Source organism: Abramis brama (genome assembly GCF_963993115.1).
Source record: "Abramis brama genome assembly, chromosome: 15".
NCBI classification, from domain to species: domain Eukaryota; kingdom Metazoa; phylum Chordata; class Actinopteri; order Cypriniformes; family Leuciscidae; genus Abramis; species Abramis brama.
In genome coordinates this window covers 16,859,102-16,883,799 of record NC_139977.1, presented here as the reverse complement: position 1 = coordinate 16,883,799, position 24,698 = coordinate 16,859,102, and the positions used below count along the sequence as shown (strand labels likewise).

General features: G+C 38.5%; 1 protein-coding gene across 2 annotated transcripts in view; it reads right to left on the bottom strand.

Annotated features, from left to right (window-relative positions):
- Positions 1–24,698, bottom strand: part of nrxn2a (neurexin 2a) — a 423,124-nt gene that overhangs the window by 336,463 nt on the left and 61,963 nt on the right. Inside the window, exon 2 of one of the 2 annotated variants that reach the window (XM_084137438.1) lies at positions 4,402–5,645. In XM_084137438.1, coding sequence (XP_083993564.1) covers positions 4,402–5,125 — 724 coding nt within the window. In that variant the 5' untranslated portion in view covers positions 5,126–5,645. The remainder of the gene's footprint in view (positions 1–4,401; positions 5,646–24,698) is intronic. The other variant, XM_084137437.1, reaches the window with a different exon arrangement.

Sequence of the window (24,698 nt, the reverse complement as noted above, 5' to 3'; positions counted from 1 at the left end):
CCAAAGGGCTGAGACATTGCTGAGTGGCCCTAATTAGTCCACATATGTCACCTAGAACAATTTCTATGGCAAATTGCTCTCCCATGCTCCAACACATGTCCATGTTTTCATCAAATTAGTACGGGAATAATGCTACATGTATACAGATCGTACACTGCTGGAATTACAACTTCAAACATATTGTCTTCTGCCACAGGGCTATGGAGATAGGCATGATCATTTTGTAGCGAAATATATCAAACCCAAAGCCTCTGATATGACTCACTGGTGCTTTGTATTGGGCATCGCATAATAATACTGATGTAAAATTAAAGATGTCTCATGGTGATAATGCAGACATGATTTTGTGGATTATTACTTTGGTAGGTATCATGATTTTCCTTTATACTTCTGAATTCTCTGTATCCATTTATTATAACTAGTTTCCCCCCATTTTGTTTAGCTACATTTACAGTAATAAAAAGTCTAAAAGAAACATTTGATTTGAATGAAGCTGATTTCAGGGTACACATAATGTGCTGCCCTTATCTTTGTCACATGCTTTATTTAGCATATCAATCCTTTATTTACTGTTAAAATAAACTACAGTACATCTCTAAACAGCTGTAAACATGCAATTCCTCTGAACCTGATCTAATGAGATCTACATCAAGAGATATCTCATTAGATACAAATTCTCAAAGCATTTTAAAAGGCTAATGTGCTGTAATACCAGACCATCTGAAACACACCACTGTAAAAGTGGTTCAGCGGTTCATTAAAGTCAGCATGAAATGAAAATGCTATTTTCTAAATGTATGTTATAGATATTATTGCAAATGATTATTTTATGTACACGTTTCTTTCTCATTTTCTTTTTTGACCAAGTAATTGTTAAATCAAAATGTCAATGCATACCGGACATTTAGTCTGCTTAAAAGGTGAAGTATGTAAGATTGTATGTTAAAAAGCATTCTCTTAAGCCGGTTTATTGTTCATTGACTACTATTAGTATGCAATTCATGGATTTATCTCCCACAAAAAAATAAATAAATATTTTACATGGGAAAAGACATTCAGCGTCAGTGACAGAAGTGCAAGACAAAATTTGCTGCATTTAGATATGAAATAATTAAACAGGTCATGGACACATCAAAGCGTATAAGGCATTGTGATGCAACGCACTACTGTGGATGCTTCAACACCATACAGTTTCATCATGCACTCGTTCAAACAGACAAATTTACGAATTTATGTTTACTTTGATGTGTTCAGCATAGACAGCCATAAACTGTTGTGGCACGTCATTTCAAAAAATGTGCCCAATGCAGATACGCTGAAAGGGTTTATTATAAGCAAGATGTGTTCATTTTGTCAGCTACTTTTTTAATTTGGTCTTATTCTTGTGTGAAATATGCTTTTTGGTCATCATCATATTTTAACTATTCATTTTTAACCTTGTCCGTTTTGTGTTTAGTCAAATTTTAGTTGACCAAATGTCTGGCCATTTTAGTCTAGTTTTAGTCAATGAAAGCATTTTCGTCATGCTGCATAATAGTTGAACTGATAATGATTGTTTCGCTCAAAATTATAAAAATCGCAATCATTCTTTTAATTTGAGAAATTTATTTTTACATTTCATCAGAATTATTCTACTTTTACCTAGAAGCACAAACCAAAATACACATGGTTTATTTTACCTCATCTAGTGTACTGATTTATTATAGGCTATTTATCATAGAAACACACTCTGTCTGCATTATGAAAACAGATAAAATAAGAAACTTATCAAATTAAAATAATTCTAATAATTACATTGTTTTTTCTCTTAAAAAACTACACTTGATGTGTAGTCACGAAAACTCTGTTCTATTAAGTACCAAGGAAGACATTTTATGGTCTTTGTACAAGACTACAACTCTGAACCTGCTTCTGCCAAATGGAGGTTTCTGATTGGTGTTTTGAAAGCTTATAAGAAAGTCTCTTCCTGTTTGAAAACCGTTGACTCCCTGACGAAGGTTTGTATGCCGAAACGCGTCAGAGTGTTTTAAAGGTTTAAAGATGACCAAGCCATAACAATGAAGGCTTTTTAATCTTTCTAAAGAGAGTGCCTTGGAGTTTCCTGAATTTTTGCTATAGTATAGCAAAATAAGGTGGATAGTCACAGTTTAATCATTTAATAACCTTATGACACATAACAACACAGCTAAAAGTATTCCTAATATGTTGGACCTTTTATTAAAATGTAGCCTACTTTTACCTGTTGAGACATGCCTCCACAAGATCCCGTAAGAGTTGGGGAAGGTGTGACGTGTGAAATGGGCATTTGCAAGGTTGTTTGAAAATACGCTTTATTTTTGTAATTCAGCTAGGTGCCACTGCTCGATGGTGTTTTAACCCCCCCCAATGGCTCCTTAGAGGCAGCTAACCCTACCCTCAACCTTAAACCTACCCATCCCCTCGCTGCCTGGAAGGCGCCGTTGGGGGCATAAAACACCAAACACCGGTGCCACTAGTGTCGCACAAACTACATACTTCACCTTTAAACCTGCCCCTGCAAGCTCACATTATTCATCTACCATTTTTGATTGCAATGTCCACATCTCAATCAAATCAACAACGATGCATAGAACCAACGATGCATAGAAGCCCCACCCAAAAAAAATTCTGTTACACTCGAATGTATGTCATATTACAGAAGAAATATCTGTTGCCACTTTCATTTCATCACGACTTTAGAGGAAGGGTTCATCTAAAAATGATTTTTACATTCACCCTCGTCATTCCAATGCTGTATGACTTTCTCTTCTGTGTAAGCCAAAAGGTGATTTTTTTGAAGAACATCCTGGACACTCTTGTCAATATAACAAATGTGAAATTGGACTGGGGTTGTCAAGCACCAAAATAACAAAAAAGCACCATAAAAGCATAGAAGTGGTCCATCCGACTTGTGTGCTACATTACTAGTCTTCTAAATTCATACAATAGTTCTGTGTGAGGAACATACCTAAACCTCAACTCACTGGTTCACTGATCAGGTCACACAGTCACAGTGGATAACAGTTCACTTGAGAAGAATATTATCAAAGTATATAGTCTTAATTTCAGTCGGTTCAAAATTAATACCGTACATTAGGGGTGCGCAATATTGACAAAAATATATCTCGATATTTTCGAAGTTTTGTTGATAATTAGATGATATTTTACTGATTGTGTTTTTGTACTGGTGCCATGGCTGGTTTAGGCCTGTTGTTGACAGCAGACTCACGAAGATATTAAATTGATTTCCAGGGGCATTTTCACCTATGTATGGAATTTTTTTCTAAACTTATTCTTAGTCAAATTCTAGTTCTAGTTCAAACTCAGTTCTGCTATGGTTTCATTTGGAAATTCTCGTTGGCGAAATAAGGGGAAACAAACAATATTGACAATATTGTGTCTAAAAAGTAACTCACAAATCACAATTAACTTATTGTTAATTTAAATGTTGTATAAAATAAATATCACATTTGCAATTGTGCACGGGAAAACAGCACTCTTGCTCATGTGATATTCTAATATAACAACATAATATGATATAAATATAAGAAAAACTCATTTGGGGACATACCTATAACTGCATACATCACGCAGTGAAAGCAAAGCACGAGAGACAAATGCGATGTCAGCTCGCAGTGCCTCGTACATTGTTAAAACAATAATTACAATATCATCATAGACAATACATATCGCACACCCCTACGCACATAAAAAATGAACTTACAATTGAACTGACAATTGAACTGACATTTACCAACTTTCTTCTCCTTCTCTCCTCCTTTCGTGTGCAGGAGACAGACGAAATATGCGGTCGTAAGTGACGCGAATCGTCACGTGAACAAGCAAATCCACAAAGATAGAAAAAATAATAATAATAATAATAATAATAATAATAAGTAGGCCTATTAGATAGTTTTAATTTGGAAAGCATTTAGATACATCTAAGTCAATGTGTCATCTAAAATTTAAGACCTTTCATAAGTAAAAAATACTTTAAGACTTATGGCCTTAAATTTAAAAAAATCGAATTTAAGACTTAAGGATCCGCGGAAACACTGTGAAGAAAGAAACATCACCCTGATGTAATTTCAAACCAATGTGATTTCCAAAGCTATTCCTTTAAACAAATGATTGTATCCTTTTCATAAAAGTTCTCCTGCACTTACACCGGTCTACTTTCAGATATTGCAAATATTTTTGCAGACAAACTGTAAAATTAAGTGCAGAGGAAGAAAATATGACAAACACTCAAACAGGCTGAATCAGATAATGGTTCATAATTTCCAACTCTTGAGCCCTTGAGTTCCTTAAAAGCAAACATTTTACCTTGACATGATAAGAACATCATGTTATGTAATGCCTTGAGCACATCATCTTGCTTACCTTCAGTGCAGTATTTCCCTTTGTAGCCGGTATTGGAGCAATCGCACAGCACCTCGCTCTCGTGAATGGAGCAGCGTCCTCCGTTGCTGCAGGGGTTTTGTTTGGTACACAGGTATTCCAGATCGTTCTTCACCCCCTGACTGTCCAGAAGGGCAGGAGGAGTCTCACCCAACTTCAGGTTGGCGATCAGGCCTCGGAAAGGCGGTTCATATTTGACTGTGCTGGACGTGAGGGCCGAGAGACGCACATCCGGTGGGATCCCGCCCACGTACAAGTCGCTGGCTACCATCATCTCCCTTCGTTTTGACTTCACCTCCGCCACTTTGCTCTCCCCATCCATCACCAGCATGGTCTCACGGTAATTCCTTGTTAGCAGCACACGGTGCCAGCGCTCGTCACTGACATGCGTCTCCATGTGCAATGAGGCCGGCTCGCCGCAGTGGATGGCGAAGCGCAACTGCAGGCGGCCGTCGTTGATCAGGAGCTCCAGGAAGTCACAGTTACCGCCATCGTCCAGGTATAGCACTATAGCTTTGCTGATGTTTGTCTTCATGGTGAAGCTCAGCTCTCCAGTGGCTCTCGCCTCCCAGGGTCCATAGCGAACCCACTGGCCCGGCAGGCCGTCAAACTCCAGTGCTGTGGTGATTGCAACAGCCACCACGAGTCCCAGCCAAACGGAGGCCCGCGATAACTTCGCGCCGCACCTCCACTTCCGCGTCATCATCTTCCAAGCGTGCTCCTAATCCCCTTTTTCTAATGTTCTGTTTCTCTTAATCCACTGCAGAGGAGAGATTTATTCCCAGTCTAGCGTATTAATTTATCTGGCCTTTACCAAAATAGCACTGCATAAATAGTCCCAGTAAAAAAAAAAAAAAAAAGCCTAGTATTTAAGGGTTTCTTTTCACTTGATTCTCCATCTTGATTCTCAACTGAGTAACTCCATTGAGGAACACTTCTGAAAGCCCATGTAAAAAAAAAAAAAAAAAAACTCACACGGTACTTAGTGCTTTGAAATCTAAAACTGCCCTAAAAATCTAGTTGACTCGACATGTTAAGAGACAGATTTTTGTATCTCACCCCCTGGTGAAAGTAGGATTACTGCTGCGGTTGTAATTTGCGTTTTGTGGGTAGTAGGTCAAATGCATGATTTCTTTTCCCCAGAAGACCTCAAGCTCCTTTTAGAAATGTGCGTCTGCATTCCACCGGCAAGATGTCACCATCAGAAATCTTCCTTGACCAGGTCTCTGAAAGTTAAACATAAAAACAGACATAGTGGTCAGTGTTTGTGTTATGGACACAAATTAACGATTACAAACTTGCATGCACCCCTAAACTTTGTCTGTGACTCGCATCAAATTACATTAATTTCTAGGTTTTTATTATAAACTTCCATTAGGAAGCCAGTTTGATCACGAAACCCAGACCTGGCAGTGTGATTCCCTCAGCTGAGAATCTCTGAGCATAATGAAATCAATCTTTAAAGCACTTTGCAGTGTAACAGACTGGGCTAGTTGACAGATCCCCTCATTCGCTTTGCAAATTTGCTGATCAGTTCACAGATGAATATTCACAAACCAGCTCGCAGGCTAGTGTTTTAAACAGTTCTGAGCTCCCCAAAGCCCTCTCAGTCAATCAACACCACTCTCTTTCACCCATAAGAGTGGCGGAGCATAGTAGTGACGGCGTCTGACAACAGAGCCTGAAACAGAGAGGATGACAGATAAGACAGAATGTGAACGTACTACGGCATCAGGTGAGGAGTTTAATGCATGTTTATTAATGAGGAGTATGCACCAGCATGAGCACACCATTCTCCTTTTATAATTTGTGTGAACTGTATGCGTGCAGAATTCATTAAAGGGAATATGCAAAACAGTGATAACTGCTCAATGGTCACAGCAAATCAACATTAACGTCTGCACTTGTGGATCAGTTTTGGCAGTGGAGGCTGCAGCAGACAACTTCAATATATGGCACATATTAAGAATTCCACTGCATACCTTATATAACCAGTCATATATCCAGAGTCTCTTACAATAATGCTCATCTCCATCATGTAATCATCATTTGATAAATTACTGTCATGGTCAACAGAAAACACAAACAGCTCTTTTTAATAATTTTGATTAATGGTTGCTTTCTGTGGAATAGATTCATGTAAATTGAGGCAAGTTTAAGTTTTGTGAATATAGTATACATTTATAAATTATTATTATTATTATTATTATTATTATTATTATTATTATTATTATTATTATTATTATTATTATTATTATTATTATTATAAACAAACATCACCATCATCATGTCTAATTTATATAGGATGACGAACGACTTGATTAAAATACCCAGTGCGCAGCACTATTTCAGTGAATGAATTATTGCTGCCATGGTCAAAATAAAACAAACCGCTCTTTTAATCATTTTGTTTAATGCTTTCTTTCCAAGGAATAGTTTGATGTTGTTTGAGGCAAATTTTTCTTCACAATAGTTTGTGAATATAGTATAAAAATGAAAAAAAAAAAATCTAATTGTACCATACAATAATTATAATAAATTATATTTTTTTTTTAAATCATGCAATATATAAAAAAAATTACAATTACTTCATTCAAATACTCAAGCCGCAGCACTATTTCAGTAAATCCTTTACCCAGTTGAAAGTGAAGCGAATAAGACAAAAGTTTTTAAAATGAATTAACATGCACAAATGAGGCGCAACTGTTCAGTAATTTTGGCCATAGAAAACCGATCACCGTGCAGCAAGGTGCCGTGCAGAACTCTGGGGTCATTTCTGTTCCTCTGGCCTCATCAGCATCCATAAATAAAGGTGCTTGCATGGCGGAAGAGATGATATTGAAGCAATATGCACTCCGCAAGCAGAGAAAAATTAATTTGATCACACAAAATGCGAGCTTAATTTCTCATTTGCTTCTAATTAATTACTGTGATCGTGCACAAGAGGACTTCTCAAAAGACCTTGAAAGTGATGAAAGTTCTGCCTTTTGACACCTGGCCTTAAAGAATGCTCTCGGTTCGCTGGTGAAAGAGCATGAGAAAAATAGAGGGGTCTATTGGGTCGTTTCCTGCAAATAGCAGACGTGACAAAACGATGAAGTGTTGGAGATAAATTAAAAGGCCTGTTTTGAAAGGCTAACAACGGCATGGAATCTGTGGAAAATCTTCAAAAAGGTCTTGTGAAAGATTATGTTCTCTTATGTTTGTCAAAGGATTAGTGACTAAATTTCTTAATAGCTTTTCCATACAGCGTGCGGCTCTGTGCAATACAGCACACATGGGGACATGAGGGAAGAGAAGAAATATAAAAGCATAATTGGAATGAAAAGTAGTCCAATTTAGATCAAATTGGCTCCTGTAACACTCAATCCTTTGCTATTCCAAATATATCGGCCACGTAATTCCGCTTTAACGTGGCAGACAGACTGTTCTCCCTGCAGAAAGATCATTTTGCACTGCTTCTGCATGCATGGCTCTGGAAGTGACAGTGACTTTGTCTACAAGAAACAAAATGACATGAATGTAGTCTCTCTTAAAGTGACCTCATCTCACCTACATCAACACAAGCCAATATGCCTCGGGTGCACGGCATTCTCATTTGTAACTAAACAAGTCTCACTAAACATATGCAGGTTGGAAAACCAGTTGGAAATCCAAATAGAAAGCTCTCCTCTTTTCTCTCGGTACGGTCATTGCCATTAAGGTCATAATCTGCCCTTGAGCGTGATGCATGACTACAACACAGTGCATAACAATGAAGAGAGCAGGAGAGGCGGCCCTGACAAAGCGTTTGGCATGTTCCTGTTCACTCATGACAGTGAGAAAACCCACTCTGAACAGTGATCTACCCCCCTAACCATGTATTAGGGCAGATTTAAGCACTCAACACTTGCTGATCAAAGCCCAGTTCCCAGGTCAGTGTGCTATCTGAGCTAGCACCAAATAGAATTAGCCATGCTTTCTGCTCTTACATTGGAGAGTAATGGACAGCATAAGGATGCACTGAGGGCACTTTAGGGAGTGAGTCCGTGGCGTGAATGTACAATTAGCACATACGCAACAAAACGCCCCCTGAATACATGAGCATCTTTTGTCAAGCTTATATTTAAAGATCACACTTGAATTAGCGCATTCATATTCAATTAAGCATCTCGGTTCTGCCTCGCATTATTTCCTCTTGATGTTTCTTTTAATTAGCCAAATCAAATCGACATGATTAAAAACAGAGTCCTCCTCCGCCACCGACCCACACGAAATGGCAGTTCCGGAAAAAATCTGCCCCCTTTTGTAGCTGCAGAACAGCATCCGGGGCTGCGCTAAGCAGGAACGGCAGATGGCTAGCAAATGGATGGTTCAGACTGTGTGTTTTCGACTTCTGAGCGCTCAGTCCATATGAGGAGAAAATTGAGATGAGGTACGCGACTAGCCGCGAGGGAGACGACAGCCCACTGCTATGGCAGAGAAGCCTGCCGTCCTTTCAGCACCACGGACAGCAGCCAGTAAATATCAGCACCATGGACAGCACCGTTGACCCACCATCAGTGAGAGCTCCAGGCTTGGATGTGAGATCAGTAGAGCGGCATAGGATGCAGCTGAAATCCCATTTAAGCAGAACTGTGTGAGGCTCAGAGGGAGAGAGAGCTATAAGCTTAAAGACCCAGATGATTGGGCTAACTCCACCTGTCTGTGATGGACGAAGGGTTCAAAGCAAGAGCAGGCAGAGGCTAGCAAACTCTTTGACATGCTTTCTGTAATCTAACACCCACTGGACCATTGCTTCAACCCATATTTGTGGAAAACCTGCCCTTTTTACTGTGAAGTCACATTGGAGGTGGGAATGCGTTCGTCCCAGGGTTGCCAAGAGGACCGTTAAACTAAATAAGGCTACATAAAACTTCTCATGACATTTTCCAACTGTTAGCTAATTTCTAACTTTCCATTTCATGAGCTCCGTTTTTTTCAACTTCAAGCATATAGGTCATAGGGGAGGATATTTATTAAATATTTTGGAGGAATCATCTAAAGGTCCCATTAACTGCATTGTTTGTTTTTTTTTGTGTTGTTTTTTGTAAAAAGAGACCTAAAATTCCTAAAAGACCTAAAAACCAAAAATTCCGAATTACATATTTATCTATGAAAGTAGTCAAGGTCAAGTGTTTAAATGCACAATTCCACATAGAATACATAATTTGACATTTCAATGTTCATTTCAATCATTTGACACTGTGGTGAGGGGAAAGTGTGGGGGAGACAACTAATGTTCATAAGTAATACAGAAAGTGTGAAGAAAAAAAACTACATACTATAATATAATTGTTGCTATATTATATTACAATGTATTATATTATAGTACAATGTATTATATTTTAGTACAACATTATATCATGGTACAATATATTACACAATATTATAGTATAATATAATAAATTGTACTAATAATATTATATAGTATAATATAATAAAAATAGGATTTTATATGATATTATTTAATATTTTATAGTATATGCATTGCAGTCTTAAGTCATGGGCCATGGCTGGTTCATATTTATTTTCAATGCTTTCAAAGAATAACCTTGACTTGTTCTGCTAATTATGCAGAAAATGCAGGTCTTATTAAAACTCAATGCTTGCCAGTGCTGTGGGGAGGTGTTGAGGAAAACCCCCCTAATCTCAATCTAATCATCAGGAGTTATCATCAACTTGCTAAGTAGGGAACAAGTGTTTACCATTTGCACAGCAGTAATTGTGCCTAAAAAGGCTAAACAGGAGCATATAAAAAGATATACTTCATTGCATACAGAGTATTTACACTCCTAGGATGCTCTTGACAGGTCAATGTGAATGCAAGCAGGGACTCGAGGATTGACAAGGGACAATTATAAAGGAATATGATCTTCATAAGCATTCACATCGAAGCTCAGCCAAATGTTGCTGGATGAAAGAGGCTCTCTGTGAATACCATCCATCGAGTGCAGCAGGAGTTGTGATGCTCCATTAAAAACGTGTGTACGTGTGAATGTGAGATGGAAAGAAAAGGAAAAAGGAGATAGGAGGGGGTGGACGAAGACAAGCAAAGACGCTGGAGGGAGAAATAACATTTACAATTAAATGCACAGACACAGAATTCCATTAAAGCATCTAACATGCAAAGACAACTTTAATTGTGCAGGTGCCCAAAACGATTGTACTGTCTACACGAATTCAACATGAAGAACTCGGAAGCCGCTGAGAACATCCGTGACGCCTGGGGTTAAATTGTGAAGGAGGAGGAGGGAACACTGGGAGGTGGAGCCATTTTGATTGACGCATGCCACGACTCCGGCGACAGCTGCGGAGTCCACTCAATGACAAATTGTCAAGCACATAATCACAGGGTAAAACACACAAGATCTAATTACCACACATTGTCTGAGTTTCCCCTTCATTCGATCTTGCAGGTGCCAGAAATAATTGCCATGTCTGAGAACCAAACAGTAGGCAAAGGCAAATCGAAAGAACTGCGGCTAATGGATTATGGGCTGAGGCGACTGTTGTTTTAAAAACCCCTCTGGTAAGAAACCATTGAGCTGTGAGGTGGATACTGCAAGTATGCATGCGTTGTGTTTTTCCTGACATATTGCAGAGTATGCAAAAAAAAAAAAAAAAAAAAAAAAAAAAGCCCCTTTGGAATATCTGCTGTGTCATTGCATTATCTGATTTGCCATTCTATCCGTTTTTCCTAGCACGCTTCCACGGTTTGGGGGGCTCGACAGCTGTAGGAAGAGGGTCAGCTGACCTCAGGGAGTGCAAAGCTGCAGTTGACAGGGGTGGAAGCATGGTCAAGACGTTGTGTGGCAGCTGTTGGGAGGGTGCGGCGCTTGACGGCAGGGATGTGAATGGAGGCGAGGGGAAGGGAGGACTCTGTCTTGGCTGAGTGGATGGAGAAGCCCTGGAGACCCTGGTGTGATGTAGTGCCGTGCGGAGCGTGGAGCGAGCGATGAGGTCAGGGCACAGCAGATACAGAATGTGTGCCTGCAGTTCTACATGACCGTCTCATTTGTTTCCTATCACTACCCACAGTCCAAAGGGAAGCCTGAGCAAGCAGGAATCAGGGGAGGACATAAATAAAGCTATGCTCGTGTCACATCTTGAGGATGATATGACACAATGCTAAGGTTCAGTCTGTTCCACATGCACGTGGTAGTAGATCCTGGGGGAAAAATGACAGGACATGTACTTTACAACATTCACTTTATCATTTAAAATAGTTGTCTAAAGTTGCACATACATGTCCCTTCTGGCCCCTGTGCCCAGAATCTGCATCCACAGGTAAAGATCAGCCATGGCAGGTGTATGTCCATTTAATAAAACCGCAAAAGAGGGAAAAATCCCATTCCTCCAATGTCAACATGTAAACATTTTAAGGAAGACCATGAGCTCTGAGGTCATTAAGTCAAGATACTGTATACATTTCTGCAAAAAGCTAAAGTCAGTGTTATTTAAATTTTATAGTCCCAGTAAAGGTGAACAACTATATTATCCATAATCCACAAACTTTTGTGTTTAACTATTTTTATTTTTCTAAATTATTTCATATTTGGTCATTTTAGTCAAAGAAAATAACATTAGTTGACCATATTTGCAAGACGATAAAAACGCATAAAACTGTAACGTTTTAAACCAAACGTAAAAATCAAATGCAATATATTAATTTAAATCGTGCAAATGTATTCTTTTAAACACTGCATTGTGACAAACAAGATTTAAACAAAATAGAAATATAAAGAACTGAAACCAAAGCAGCTTTATAGAAAATGCATGTTTCTAATTTGTTATCAGCAGTGACTGTGTCCAAGTAATGTCCATATGTCCAGAAATGTACAGTAAGATAATACAAAGATTGCAGTTAGTTAACATTGTTATATACAAGTGACACATGCCTAAATGAAAACTCTTTTCTCATTTAATCAACGCGTTTAAATAAAAATCATTTAATTACAGTCATTTGCTTTTTTTTGTCTTCTCTTCATTATTGTCAAAGGATGTTTTGATTCATCTCAGAGCTAGTTGGTTTGATTCATATTTTAGAACTCTTTATTGAACAATGTTCTAAAATCCCTATTGAGAAAATGAACAGGAAAAATACTTTCATAACAAAAGGCGGCCAGGGAACGATGGTGTCCATTCCCGTGTATCTGTCATTCAGACAGATTCTCCAGTGAATCTTGTCTATCATTAAATGGACAAGGATGAACCTCTCTGTTTCTAATCCAATCAATATATATCCACAACACCTCACGATGGATGGCAGGTGTGACCTCGGCAACTCTCGAATGGAATCAAATGTAAAGAAAATCAATACAGTGAGAATCAACAACAGGGAATAAGGGGTGGCAGTCTTTAGTTAACTGATGCTTCTGACTCGGCCCACGCGATTCTACGACAAAGTTGTTGCCTTTCTCACCCTGTCCCCAGCTTTTTATGCTAAAAGGCTGTGACAACTATGACACAAGCAGTCACATTAGCGTACCACTTCAGTTTGTATCGGGTGCAATTTACCTTCTTTAGTGGATACCAAAGTGACACAGTGGCATTATTCCCCCCCCCCCCGCACTACGTGCAAAGCCATGCGTGCATTCAGTGAGCGGAAATGTACACACACGCAGCATGGACCCAAACCGCTGCTGTTAACCGCAACTGATATTATCTATCCGACAAGTGTCTGAAGAGAAATCACAAGCTATGTGAAATAGAGCACAAATTCATGAAAAACATTATATAATTCATCCAGAGACAATAAAAAAAAAAAAAAAAAAATTAAAATGTGCATAATGTCATTACGTGCATTTTGAACACATTTTGTTTTAGACCTTATAAGACATTATAGTTAATAGCGTATCCCCTACCCACAAGTCACTAGGGGTCCTACAGATCTTTTCTGGCTCAGACAGCAGGCTTCGGGTCGTACCCAGGACCCCATCACACTCAGTGGGCTGTGCTGAGTTGAATAAGCCCTGGAGCAATGGTGGATGAAACAGTCACGCAGGGGTGGATTGAGCCCACGAGAGCAATTGTACAACGCTCTCTAGACACAAATGTGCTGATCCAGGCCATCCAACAGTCAGACAGATGCTGACATGCATGCAGAAATGAGCATGGAGCAGTGATGGGGGAATGTACTGGGACATGCCATGCAGGACTGGAAGTTGATTGCATTGTTAGTTCAGTTACAATGGGTTAGTACTGGGTTAGTTCACCCAAAAATGCCCTCAAAACATCCTAGGTGTATATGACTTGCGTCTTTCAGCCAAACACAATCAGAGTTCTAATAAAAAATATCCTGGCTCTTCCAAGCACTATAAGTGATGGGTACCTTTTTTTTTTTTTAGCCCAAAAAAAAAAGTGCATCCACCCATCATAAAAGAAATCCATACGGCTGCAGGGGGTTAATAAAAGTGAAGCGATGCGTTTTTGTAAAGTAAAATATCCATATTTATAACTTATAAATTAGAATCACTTCCTTACGTTAATGGCCGTCCGAGAGTAGAGTTCCAGCAGAAGAGTGACCTCTGACCCGATGAGTGACGTAGCATAAGCTTAGCTGAGAGTGGCTCAAAAAGGGCTGGGCAACATACTCAAGCTCCTCCAACACTTCACTTTAAAAATTCTTGTTTTAGACTTCACATTTGTGACCGTTGTTTTGTTTTGCTCTATCCTCTCCACTTCCGTGTTCCTCAATATGTCACGAGTCAGGTCAGAGGTCATTCTTCTGCCGGAACTCGACACGCGTACGGCCGTTACCAGAAGTTATAAATATGGATATTTTTCTAACAAAAAAAGCATCACTTTGCTACAGAAGGCCATTCACTGCCATTATAAAGCTTGGAAGAGCTAATATATTTTTTAATATAACTCCAATTGTGTTTGGCTGAAAGAAGAAAGTCACCTAGGATGGGTTGAGGGAGAGTCAATTATGGGATAATTTTCACTTTTGGGTGAACTAACCCTTTAACCGTTCTTGACCAACTGCATTATTCTTCACAGAATATTCAGCCAAGGTGCTGCACCTGTAGTGAATCTAGAATGAAATTATGTTTTAGTGAGACAAGTCGCAAGGTTGAGGGCTAAATCGAAATATGGTCTTTTAATAACTTTATCAATATGAACAGATTCACAATTTTATTGAATTAATTTCCCTGTACAGTTGGGATACGATTTTTTCTTTTAATTTTTTTTACACCAAATTGAAACGGGTTATTCGTTAATGAATCAATTTGAGATCCAGTTTGACCAATTCATTGAAAAGAACTGGCTAAAAACAACTGGTCCACAAATCAAACATTTCTTTGGCTTGAAAGCAAGTTTTACTTTACACAAGCTCAACACAAGAGCTATATTAATGACATTTTAAAGCAGAATTTTAAATTTTCATGATTTTTACCAGCCTGTGCAGTCAAAATACTATTTATGTTCTCCCAATACTCTGAATTACTTCGAGAATGTTATTCCAAAGGGAAGATTAGTCCACCCCTAAAATAAATGTATTTAATAAGTAACCTAGCAGTATTGCATTTACTTATTTGTATTATTTAGTGAACAGGGTGCTTCATGAAAAGTACTACAAAAATAAAATTAGAATAACAGAACTATAAAGGAACCGAAATCATTAACTGGATTTAAAATCTAAACAAACAATCATTAAAATCCTTAAGATTCCCTACAACAACACAGCTGAAATAAACTGGATAAAAGCCCATAAATATAGTGCATAGTGGAGTAAGAGTACAGGCATTGTATGCAAACAGGCTAGAATATAGAACACGCACACCAACACAGCCGTGCGCTGTGAATAGATAGCACAAGCATTCAGTGCATAAAGTCAGAGTAGGTGACAATGACTAATGGCCATAGATGGGGATGGGCCAGAGCTTTCGGGAGCAATGCCATGAGTGATTAATCAAAACACTGCATATGTAAGAAAATGTTCACAGCCAGCACGCATGACAAGCTATAGAGATTTATACAATGCCCCTCGAGTTCAGAGTGCAGGGTTAATGCCAAAAAACAACTGGCATATTCCGACATGGAAAAACTCTATCAGGACAACAAAATCATGTGATGAGTCGGAGACAAATCACCTACGAAATGCGCCTGGTCAGACATGTAGTGGCAGTGGTGAGAGTCCATCAGAGCCTGCATTTAAATGAGTGGTTCCAAAACGAAACAACAATAACAACGAAATATAGCATGAGCCACCAATGAGGATTATGGCGTGGAAAAAAATGCAAAGAAAATTATTAGCACAAGCTCTATCCAGTATCCAATTGTTCCACTAATAGAAAAAGAGAGAGTACTAGCAAGCATGGATGGAAACCTAATCTCACTAATAAGCAACTTTAGAAGCACGTCGATGAATGAAAAAGAGAAAAAAACATGCAGGAAGGTGGTCTATTCAGAGAGTGCAGGAGCATGAAATTAATAGGACATTAGCCTGAATAAAAACTAACTTTCATAAACCAGCTCCACTGCAGGAGCAACAAAAGGACAGGCTTGATGTAGAAAACAATGAAGAGCGTAAGAGGGAGGGGGACAGGTGAGGACAGACATCAGCTGAAGCTTTAATTTATTCAGCCGAGCAATATGGTACATCACAACCACCCAGTGTGAATAGGACAGACACTCTAGGATAATTCAGTTTATCAAAGTCAGCTAGCATCTCAGAGCTACTCGTGGAGAAAGAGAACCATTACTGGAGTGGGCTTTAAAGGCTGGTGGCTGCCTGCGCCATTCCCCTAAGTGGTTTGTTGCCGTTAGCGTTGAATTGCGGATTCAAATTGCACAGGAAGATGAGGTAAAAATACAAAACTCAAAGGTAGGTTGTGGTTACGGATCTAGAGACCACATATTTTCTATACAATCAACTAGTTGGTGGGCTGGAGCGATTAGACGAGTAGTCAATCTTAGAATAACCCTAATTAAACCCAATCAGATGAGTTTCTTAGGGGCTGCTCACATAGGATGCATTTGTGTGTTAAAAACTGCCAGACAGAATGCAAATGAACTGAACAGAATGCAGGACTTTTTTGAAAGCATAACTATTTTTATCTCCATATTGAGCAGGCATTCACGAATGATTCAAGAATGCCTTTTAAACTAACTCAATTCATGAAATGGATTTGAGGAAGCAAACATGATGCGCAATTGCTATTTGAATGTAAGAAAACTGAAATTCAAAGAAAGGAAACGCCAACATATGCATAAAACCAGAGCAAAAACTTTATTTTATTTAATCAAAACAATCAGTGAGATCTGCATTTGCATAGATTACACAAAATATTGATTAGTGATATAAAAGTAAAGGGAAATTAAGTAAAGAGTTGCAGAATATATACACCCTTATAGGTTCACAGAATAGCAGTTTTTCATTTCTCAAGCATTTAACAACAGAAAGTGCATAGTCCACTCCATGACTGCTTGACACTTTTTTATATTTAATTCTACAAGGCAACTTGCTTTAAAGCATCTACATCTATGATATAAAGTGCTATATAAATAAACTTGCCTTCACTGAAGTGCTGAATTGCAGAGCTCCTGCAAACATATCCACATTGCTGTGATCGAATGCTTTCTTGCTGCCGTTTTCTCACCGCTGTCACTTTTGTTGTGTGATTTTATCATGGCTTATTTTGCAAACAACACGACTTGTCGATCTCCTTAGTGGTTTGTTTATAGTGGAAGCCAAAATGAGTCCACACTTCAGCTCTGTACGCCGCGGCGGGAGCTGGTATAATTCTATCATTCGTCTGGTGAGCTGGATTTGCTAATGCTAACGCCAGCGATGCACCCTTGCGCTTCTCCTCGTCACAGTTTACTGTCAGAGATAACACTGCCATCTAGCAGCTGGGTTTAAACCAAACACAAAGCCACTGACACGAATCTTGGGAGATTTAAATAATTAATTATTAATTCAACATTGATTTCAATATTTTTGTACACCATTCAAATTCCAGTTTAATTGTGGCATGTGTCCAATTTAAAATTACATTAACTGAAAAAGGACTGAAAGGAAACCAAATCTTAAAAACATAGCCTAATTAGGCACAATTTTAAAAATAACTTGGCATCTTAAAAAGTGCAACATTAGGTGTGGCATCTATACGTGTACAAAGACTAAAAGTTACCAAAAAATGATAATAATAAGATTAACAAAAAAATAAATCCCAGCGGTTCAATAGGAAAACTGACATTTCACCAAAAAAGCTAAATAAATATGCATAAAACTATCAGTACTCACAAAAACCTTTGAATAACGAAGTCTGAAGTCAAACAGCAATGGTTTTGAAATTTAGTTAGATTTAGTTAGATAGTCGATTCGATGGCTGTAACGCCTTTATCATGTTGAAAGTACCACACAAAATAACCTCTCATAAAAGTTATTTCTCTAAATTCAATGCCAATAAGAAGTATCAAGCTTATATAGCAGTAACTGACTAATCAGTTCTCAGATAGCTAAAAATCAACCTTTCCTGATATGTTACTAGTTCTTGTTCCAGATATAAATCCACTATTACACCACCAATTCACCACCATCTGTCATGGTGGGGTTGCTATTCTTTCAATGATTCAAAGGTCCTACATGACTTTCTACTTAATATAGTGTCAGATAGACATGACGTCGTAGTTAAGGTGGACAACACCTGATGTCATAACTTCTGAGGAAGTGCATTAGGGGAACTACGTGACATATTTTAAGTGAATTGCCTGTCACTTTGGATGAGTGTCTTCATGAGAGCCTTCACTTCAAGGTGGACCACTTTACCAATCTCTGGTCAGTGGTTTCTCATTGTTGGGCCGTTTGTTTATCTGGGATATCTGGGATAATTGGTGTGACAATGCCTGCACACTTCACATTACGAAATCGCTGATGCATTCATTCAGGGGTCACTTCAGGGGCACTCGAAAAATGTTCGGTCAACGTCGACAAACTGCACAAACGACCTCCACTGGGGACTAGGTGGGCAGGGAAGGAGGGGTGGCCAGAGTGGACAGAGAAACAAACTGCCACGTCTATTTTGTGCTCCCAGGCCAGGATGAAATCAGTGTGTGGCTGGGAGCCAGAAAACCCAGGCTGGTGGAGAGGAGACCGACCCAGCGCTCATAAATTATTCTGATCCTGGCCGTGACCACCTGTGCAGGGTAGAGGGAGGACACAGCTCTGGCCTCCGAAATGACCTCACGATGTGGCGCACGCAGGCTCCAGCACTACAAGACGCAGCCTCCCCCCCTCTAACCCCCCACCCCCAAGTTCCTACGTACAACGACCTTGGGATGGACAAGGGACAACGGTGGCATCAGGCATGACTTTCTAAATTAAAAGAGCAGAATGGCTCCAGTCATCCCCGCTGGCATCTCAGAGGGAAGGGCTGGCCGTGTGACAGGAGAGGCGCACCGGCCACAACACTAAACAGAGTAGATTACATTACGGCTATCTGTGATTAACAGATACAGATCTGCAATTCAATGTATGCTACAAAAAACCTCAATAAGTATTGACAATGTGCTTGAACAGAATATCCAAACAGTTCTACTATTGTGCCTTGTTAGTGTTATTTCAAGATGACTTTCATGTCAGTTGGACTCCCACATACAACCTCAGCAGGGCTCCAGAATACAGATCTAGACGCCATTAGCGACAGTCAGGAAAGCTTTTGTTTATACGAGGTTCCATCAGATAATGTCTTGCAAGATCACAAGCCAGTGTTTCCAGCACATAACATATTTGTGAACAATTGCCTCTTATAAACAGATTATTTTTGCCAGCAGCCATATCACCCTGTAGCCCAAGGCTGATTGCCCACTGAAGCCAAGCAGAGTTGAGCCTAGGGATGGGTACCGAGACCCGATATTAAACGGGCCCCGGTGCTGAATTATGAAAGACCGCTGGATCGATAAGCTCGGACGTTATCGGTTCTGCTGTCGGTACTGGAGAAATTAAGAAAGTGCTATTTATTATTGCTAAATTATTATCTTGCAAATTTAATCTCGCCAGCCACTTCTATATATAATAATACTGAACCATTTGTCTGTGATGCATTTTTGCTAAAGAGAGAGAGAGTGTGTGTGAGTGTGAGTGTGAGTGTGTGAGTGTGAGTGTGTGAGTGTGTGAGTGTGTGAGTGTGTGAGTGTGAGTGTGAGTGTGAGTGTGTGTGTGAGTGTGTGTGTGTGTGAGTGAGTGAGTGAGAGAGAGAGAGAGAGAGAGAGCTTTCACGCGGAGCCACCGCGCGCACAACACAACAGCCCTGCTTAATGAGTGACGATGAGGACAGAACTAAACATTCAAACGGTTACACTTTAGATCTTTGATATTAAACTAATTTTATTTTAAATTTAGATTTTGGCTTCCAATGATTATAAAAAAGAAGATATTTGAGGTATAACCATTAAAAACTAAAGCCGCATTCTCTCCAGCGCAACTTCCTTCCCTTCACGGCGGTGCGCTGTAATTTCTTTCTAAAACCCAAACGTAACGTCAGAATCTGCACGATCGGTGATTGTTGTAAAATGTAGTCTATACTGTTGCTAAACTGCGGGACGCGTTTGATAATAAAAGGCTATTAAAAGTACCAAAATTGACGCAATAGACGCTGTTCCAAATGCGGCGCGCGCTCCGAAACGCACCGCAACGAGACAAGCAACGTATGTTTTGGGCTTCGTGTGCGCATCTAAACGATCAAATACACAAAAATGTGTCAAAATGGCCGTCTTGGAGATTCACTTAAAGAGTTTATTCACTTAAATACAGTTTATGTCTTAAATGGGCGTAAATAGTTGGGAGAACATATGATGCGTAATAATGATTAGATCTGCATTTGATCTTAAAGAGGTAGCAGTCTAATAAATCTGCTGACGATTGCTCCATTAATGTGAATCAAACAACAAAAGGCAAAGAGAAAATCAGTCGCAGCTCTTGAATGAATAATTTTGGCTTTAATCTATCTATGATAAACTATGCAGTGTTATTTTACATCTGACTTTATTAGATGTATTTTTAGCCCATATTACTCCTGAACAGTAATGTCAGTAGACATTACTGAAATTAAAGCACTGGGTATATAATTTGTATATTTGTTTTATTGTATACGTTTTTTTGTTTGACCATGTGTTTGTACTTTGTTTTTGCTGTCTTATGTCTTCTGTATATAAAACACAAAAGCCTGCACCCTTCTGCATAACACATGTTTTATTTGTTTTGTTAAAGCATTGCTTTTTCTTTTGCTATAGATATTTATTTTACATTTCAAAATATAAAGCAATATTAATTATGTTCTAAATTATTTTTATTTAACAAAAAGAACCGATAAGAATACCGTTAAAGTACCGGATCGATAAGGAGTATCGGTAAGAGTAGTAATACCGTTAAAACCTTAACGATACCCATCCCTAGTTGAGCCTGGTCAGTTCCTGGATGGGAGACCTCCTGGAAAAACTAGGTTGCTGCTGGAAGAAGTGTTAGTGAGGCCAGCAGGGGTGCTCAACCTGTGGTCTAAGTGGGTCCTAACAACCCAAGAATAGTGATGGGGACATTATACTGTCAAAAAAGCACTGTCCTTTGGATGAGACGTTAAACCAAGATCCTTAGAAAAAGAGTAGGGGTGTTACCCCAGCATTCTGACCAAATTTACCCATTGGTCTCTGTTCATCATCATGGCCTCCTAATCATCCCTATATAAACGGATTCTGAACAACCATTTTAAATCAAGCCATTCTGTAATTTGCCTCCTAAATGCTTCACTTTTAGAGCCAATAGCTCCCTCGTCGTTTTTTGTTTGGAACCCTGCTTAGAATACACAACATTGCTGGAATATTCTATGAATGGTGTCTTCAATCTAAATTTATGAGGATGCTTTCAACCACAGACTGAACAAAGAATAGCAGGCAGGTTTCTTATAATGGTATTGAAACGGACAAAAAAAAAAAAAGTGTTTTGTTTTTTTATTTTAAACAGTGTTTTTAGCAGCGTTTCCACATTCCATTATGATGCATTCCATCCACAATAAGGTATTTGGCAAATTACACCCTCTCCAGCAGATCTGCTGGAATAAATAAAACCAATGAAATAGCTAATCAGTACAAAATGATGCAAGGATGCAATCAAAGTGAAGACTTTCTGCCCGAACACTCACCCACAGCTCCTAGGTATACGATTGACCAAAGTCAACAAAATATTTACTCTCAGAACTGCTAGGAGAGGGTATATATTATATTTTGCTACTATTTTTGCAGCCATGTTTTTCTTCGTTTTTTGCCTCCAGCATGTGTTGCTGCCCCAGCTGAAACCAAGCAGCACACAAAGTCTTTTATCTCCTGCTGCTCCTCTGTAGGAGCCTGATGTAGATTAGGGAACAGACGGTTCTTCGGCACTGCGGAGAACCTCCATTACAGTTTTTCACCATCAGCAATCACGCAACCCTCATTAAACCAAAAGAGGAGAAACAGAGATGTACATACAATTAAGAACAAAGGAAGGAGGAGGGGGAGACAGGCTTCTGACGGCAAGACGTGATCCACCTACGTGGTAATCAATCCATCCATCAATCCATCCATCCATCCATCCAGCTGCAATCAGTACACTGATGATCAGTCAAGTCGAGCGTTTAATTAGTAAAGAGCTCTGTTTCACTGGGCGTGTCCCAGAAGAGATAAAAGGAAGGTATTGAAGAAAAGGGCCAAGTAATGTAGAACACAACTTGAATTATTCAGGGCTTTGAGGCTGGGTTTCCCTGAAGATGAGTAAATAGTTCAACAAGAGAAGAGTGCGTCTGGCGGTGAGCGCTAGCCCTTTAGATAAGGCAGGAGTGGACTGTGGAGAGAAAGGAAGGCTCTTACGGTCTAATCACCCTGGATCGAGGTGTGTGTGAAAGTCCTCGGGGAGTGTCAAGCAGCACCTACTCACCAGAAGAGTCTTGCCTATTAGTGCACTTAATTACTCACATAGAGACCCACATCCTGGCGTTTTGCATTGACACGTGGTGATGGCCATGCCTGGGCATGTTACACGGAAAAGCCCACAGGAATGAAACATCTCAAATGAGATCTTTTGAATATCTAATTTGGTTCATTTTCAGATGAGATCTTAATCTCATAAACTGTGCTCCGAGTTGCTGAAATATCAAGCTCTGCATTAACAAGTTTTTAAAAGGGATAGATCACACAAAAATATTGTCATCATTTACTCACCTTCATGTCGTTACAAACCTGAATGAACTTTTAAACTTCTGTGGAATACAAAGGATATTTTATTTTTTAAAGGACTTTCGTTTTATGGACAAAAAATAAATAAAAATTTAAATAGATTTTCTTTCCACAGAAGTCGGTAACACTTCACAAGGTTTCATTTGTTAACATTAGTTAATGTACTCACTAACATTAACTAACCATGAGCAATACATTTGTTACTGTTAATCTTTGTTAATGCTAGTTAATGAAAATACAGCAGTTCATTGTTCGTTCATGTTAGTTCACAGTGCATAAACTAATGTTAACAAATACAACTTTTGATTTTAATAATGTATTAGTAAATGTTGAAATTTACATGAACTAATAATGAACTGCACTTCTAAAGCATTTATTAATCTTTGTTAATGTTAACTAATGATAACTTGTATCTTATTGTAAAGTGTTACCAAAAAGTCATACAGGTTTTGAACAAAATAAGTAAATTTAAATTTTTAGGTGAACTATTCCTTTAACATTATCAAATGTTAACTTTCCACTTAAAATATGAGTTCTGTATTGCCATGTAAAGTAAAATTATTTTAAAATCAAGTGGCTATTAAGCCAGTAAAATGTTGACAGAGTTGTTTAGAAACAAAACATGAAAATGCCCTCAGCATTCAAGCATAATTGTTTCAATCTCACCAAATGAGATTAAGGCTTGAAATATTCAGCAATAGCCTTGCCTCCTTAACATGTTCCCTCCCTTCACAGTTATTATTTTGAAGAAATTGGTTTATTTTAAGTAAAGAACGGATTTTTCCAAGGATCTTATGCCCCACCCCCCACCAATCATTTTAAAGGCTCATTTAAATGCTAAGTTAATTGATGCATCAAAACATTATCTGCAGTACAAAACATATTTATTTGCTGAAAACATTTAACACTGTTATTAAATAATGTTTTTATTGAGTAGCTTTAGGGGCCCTATCATACACCCGGCGCAATGCAGTGTTTTTTTGCTAGTTTCAGCCCAACGCAGTTATCATTTTCACGTCCTGCTAAAAAGGACGGTTCAAATAGCAATGCATTTAAATGGTTGTTTAAATAGCAAATGCATTTGTGCCCATTTGTGTGCCCATGGACGTGCTGGTCTGAAAACGAGGTGTGTTCGGGTGCATTGTTGGCGCGTTACTATTTTAAGGCAACTGAAATGGACTGCGCCATTGACCAACTGAAACCTGGTCTAAAGTCAATGGTGCAATTTTTTTTTTTTTTTTTTTTTTTTTTTAAAGAGCACGTTAGTAATATGCGCCTGGGTCAATGATGTGACAGGTAATTTTTTTGTCCAAAGGCCTTAATAATAATAAATAAATAAAAAATATGACATCCAAAGTAGTGGTCGACCGATATTGGTTTTTTGATGGCCGATGCCGATGCCGATATCTTAGAGAGCAGGGTGGCCGATGGCCGATATAAAGCCGATATTTTTATATATATATATATATATATATATATATATATATATATATATATATATATATATATATATATATATATATATATATATATATATATATATATTTATTTTAATCAATATTTAATAAATTATAAATAAATTAGAAAACAAATCTTTAAAATAAACATGCTTTTATACTTTAGATGGCAAATTCTTGAATCTGCAATCCTATTACAGTATTTTTCACAAGGTAATTGTTTAGAAATACATGAATATATGAATAAAAAGAAGGTAAACACTGTAACAGGGCACTCAGCAATCTGGTAATTTCGTGCTGGTGGTAATCATATTTTTTCAAATAAAGACAAGTAACGCTAATTTTACATACAGCACAGTGAAAACGATATGAATATGACACAGTTGGCAACTGGTTATATATCAGCATATTTTAAAATGAAGGATTTAAAGTTTTTCGATCGCGTCTCCTGTGAAGCTGATCTTCTATTCGCATTCACTCACTTCGCACGGACCGACCGTCACTTGCAGACAGTAATGCACACTTCACAAGATATCACAGTTGGATTCGATTAAATCTGCAAGGTTTGTGAAATTAAATGTTTATTAGATA